This window comes from Priapulus caudatus, unplaced genomic scaffold (genome assembly GCF_000485595.1).
Source record: "Priapulus caudatus unplaced genomic scaffold, Priapulus_caudatus-5.0.1 Scaffold152, whole genome shotgun sequence".
In the NCBI taxonomy this organism is placed as follows: domain Eukaryota; kingdom Metazoa; phylum Priapulida; class Priapulimorpha; order Priapulimorphida; family Priapulidae; genus Priapulus; species Priapulus caudatus.
The window spans coordinates 335,716-339,244 of record NW_014577213.1 but is presented as its reverse complement, the minus strand read 5'-3'; the positions used below and the strand labels follow the sequence as shown (position 1 = coordinate 339,244).

Below are 3,529 nucleotides of genomic sequence, written 5' to 3'. Positions count from 1 at the left end.
GACGAATCCGACGACGAAGATGTTCATGAGCGAGAGAGAGAGAGACAGCGCGTGTGTGTGTGTGTGTGTGTGTGTGTGTGTGTGTGTGCTCGACCATTCCCAACATCTACAGACTTCGCCTCGATAGTTTGCCGAGCTTTCGCGACATTTAAGAGGTAAATTTCAAGTTGGCAAGCACGACTGCTAAAATGACTGTAAAGGTGATTTAATGTCTATACCAAAATATGGTTGACTATGTTTAAAGCCAGACGAATCTGTCTCCGAATGTTTTTTAGCCAAAAGTCGCCACCGCGTCCCAAATGTCGCCAGTGTTCCACAAGATTAGCATGCATGCAAATAGAGAAAGATAGTCGACTGCAAATCGATTCCCACTCATTAAAATTCAACTGATGTTAAGAGAGCACGCGCCTGAATTCGATTTGCAGTTCAATCACACGACGCGCAACGATCGAACGAGTTTGCAGTCGTTTTGTTGTTTTTTCTTTATGTCGTCTGGCTTTAAACATAGTCAACCATCGTATAAATTAGTAGGCATAATGTTAAACCAATTCGTATAGTTATTCTCGGAATTGGCATCTCTGACATTCCTTCCTGTAGGAGCAAAAGAAGAGTAGGAAATTGGAGGCTAGCATGATGCAGTTGGACGCAGAGATGAAGAGGACGGACGAGCTCCTATATCAGATGATTCCGAAACAAGTGGCAGACAGACTTCGCACTGGGGAGACGGCCGTGGCCACTTGCGAGGTACGCCATCTATCGGCGGCCAGCTTTGGCCGGTTTCACTAAAATCAGAGATCGAGCGTCGTGTTTCTGGCTTCCTAGGTTAGTCTTATGCGATACACACGTCGAAATCGGCAGGTTATCTGGAATCGCATCTTTTGTAAAAGCGTAGAGCGATATAAATGTTCACACTTACTACATAGAAACAGGCAGAGCCACTCATGTGTCCATATCCTCAGCGGTACTTTATTTTTAGTACATTCGCAAAACCTAGACGCAGTTGCGTTGTACGTGAATTTCTCCGGAGAATTACGACGCAAGCAGGGGGAGGAGAGTGCTTCAATAAAATCACGATATAATCACAACATTCCCTTGTCTCAATTTAGACGCGACTTACTCGAGGATAACCGAGGAAAACCCACTCGGAAATTCCGATTCGCATTTAACCGGTGCCGCCACATGGCTGCAGCATATGTCCGATCATAAGATTTTTTTCGGATTCCATTAATCCCCCGTCGGTTTGAACAAAGACGTGATACACGGCCCCCTTGTTCGTGCATAATCTCCCAGGCTTTGAAATTTTTGTTAAAAGCTGTTAGTTATTACTACCGCGTACTCTTTCCAATTGGCTTGAATTCAGTTGTGCGCACCCTAGCAGTCAAGTCCGCACATACTTAACATGGATAACATGGTACGCTAACACAATACAGACGCAATGTAATAATATTATATGTATTATATGCATATATATATATATATATAACTGTTTGTATGAAAACAGAATGCGTTTTATTTCCGCACAAACGTTTTCGCTGTGTTTAGCTCTTCGGATGCATAGTGTACAAATGGTTGCATTTTTTGCGCAAATATATTCCGTTGTCAAACAAGCGTTGACGTGATCACCAGCGCGACGTGACGTGACGTGACGTGACCACCAGCGCGACGTGACGTGACGTGACCACCAGCGCGACATGACGTGACGTGACGTCACTACCAGACTACGCGACCTAAGCTCAGTCACGCTGAGAGGGTCTATGTCCCCCAGGGTAATGCCGGAACGTACCCTGGTACTATCTAATATGCCGGACCGTACCTCGCCTACTCCACTAACGAGTCTAGGGAGTCGCATACGCCTACTCCCTAACCCTAACCCTAACCCTAATCCTAACCCTAACCATATCAGATAGTTACCAGGGTACGTTCCGGCAGTACCCTGGGGGACATAGACCTTATGAGCCTCAGTCACGGATGTAGACAGCAGTGCATTATCATATTACACACATGACATGTTCGTACATTATTATATTACGTGCATCGCTCATGGTTGGACCAGCATCCATCATATTATTATACTATACAAGCCTCTCTCCTCTAGCTGAGATGCGACCTCGACGAGAGAGTCTGGAATTATACAGCGATCATCGATTTCAGTAGTGGACGTAATATGATAACGCAATGTGTGTGTGTGTGTGTGTGTGTGTGTGTGTGTGTGTGTGTGTGTGTTGCTGATAATAATTGGTAACGTGATGCATTTACTCATCTGCCTGGCTGACTGTGACTGTGGTCACACGTATCGATTCACGCTTCAAACTTAATAACAACCGACGAGAATTCGATGCCGCACGGCGGTTAGATAAACGTGTAGGAGAGAAGAAACCGCGGAAGAGAGTCGGCAATGCTTACTACAACACGCTGATGTACTGAACAACAAATCATCACGCCGATTTATATGCGAACGTACGGTAACGTTGACGATAAACTGCAGCGGCGTGCTGAAAATCTGCGGAGGAAGGAATGTGAGGTCGGCACGCGATCAGTCTCTTATGTCGGCGCCCTTTCTTAATGCACCGATGAAACACACTTGCCTTCTAAAGACCAAGGCTTTACTACGACCGTGAAATTGCATCCATTCTTTTTTTGCTTTTACGTTTCGTAATTTACTCGATTATAGCTTATCTCCTTTTCCGCATGACGCATTTTTTTTTACTATACTGTGCTCCACATATAGAAGCGATTTCGATCAATGGGACTGAGATGGATTGTTGAAACCGTGAAAGTTAAAAACTCGAAGACAGAAAATGTCAGCTGAAGTGTGAAGGGACGAATTATTATACGAAAAAGCTTTAATGGTAGTCTCTTATTGGCTATTGAAGCGATGAACGATTTTAGACAGACGTGGGGGAGAGGGGCCCTTTCACAGCTGGTGTTATATGTTGTAGCAGGACCACCATCACAGCCGTCACCGCTGCCACCACCGCCACCACCGCCCCGCCGCCACCGCCACCACCGCCGCCTCCGTCACCGCCATTCTTACCACGGTTTAGGCGTAAAGCGATACGAACATGATTCCATTATTGTTTTTACAGATGCTTACTTGCACCGCGTTTCTGTTCAAACGCGTAAAGTGATATTCTAGCGTGATTCTTTTATTGAGTTCACAGGTGTTTACTAACGTCACGATACTATTCAGTGACGTAGTCGGTTTCACGAAAATCTGCAGTAAGATTACACCGATGGAGGTCGTCTCTATGCTCAACGCAATGTACACCAAGTTTGACATGCTTATTGAGATGCATAAAGTCTACAAGGTGAGAAGAGCGAGTTTCTACACCGCCGTGTTTAAGTTCGGCTATGAAAACAACTAGTCAACGTGTGTAATTGATTTTAATAAGATATAATAATATACAAGGTTATTACACCATACATTCTCTGTATCTTTCAATACATTCTAAGCTGTCACTGTATCCCTCTCTCTCTCTCTCTCTCTCTCTCTCTCTCTCTCTCTCTCTCTCTCTCTCTCTCTCTCTCT

The 3,529-nt window shown here is 44.9% G+C and overlaps 1 protein-coding gene across 1 annotated transcript in view; it reads left to right on the top strand.

The window, feature by feature from the left end:
- LOC106806288 (soluble guanylate cyclase 88E-like) overlaps window positions 1-3,529 on the top strand; it is a 27,174-nt gene that overhangs the window by 16,793 nt on the left and 6,852 nt on the right. The window contains exons 6-7 of the mRNA XM_014808173.1: window positions 598-744; window positions 3,162-3,321. Of these exons, the coding sequence (XP_014663659.1) occupies window positions 598-744; window positions 3,162-3,321 (307 nt within the window). The remainder of the gene's footprint in view (window positions 1-597; window positions 745-3,161; window positions 3,322-3,529) is intronic.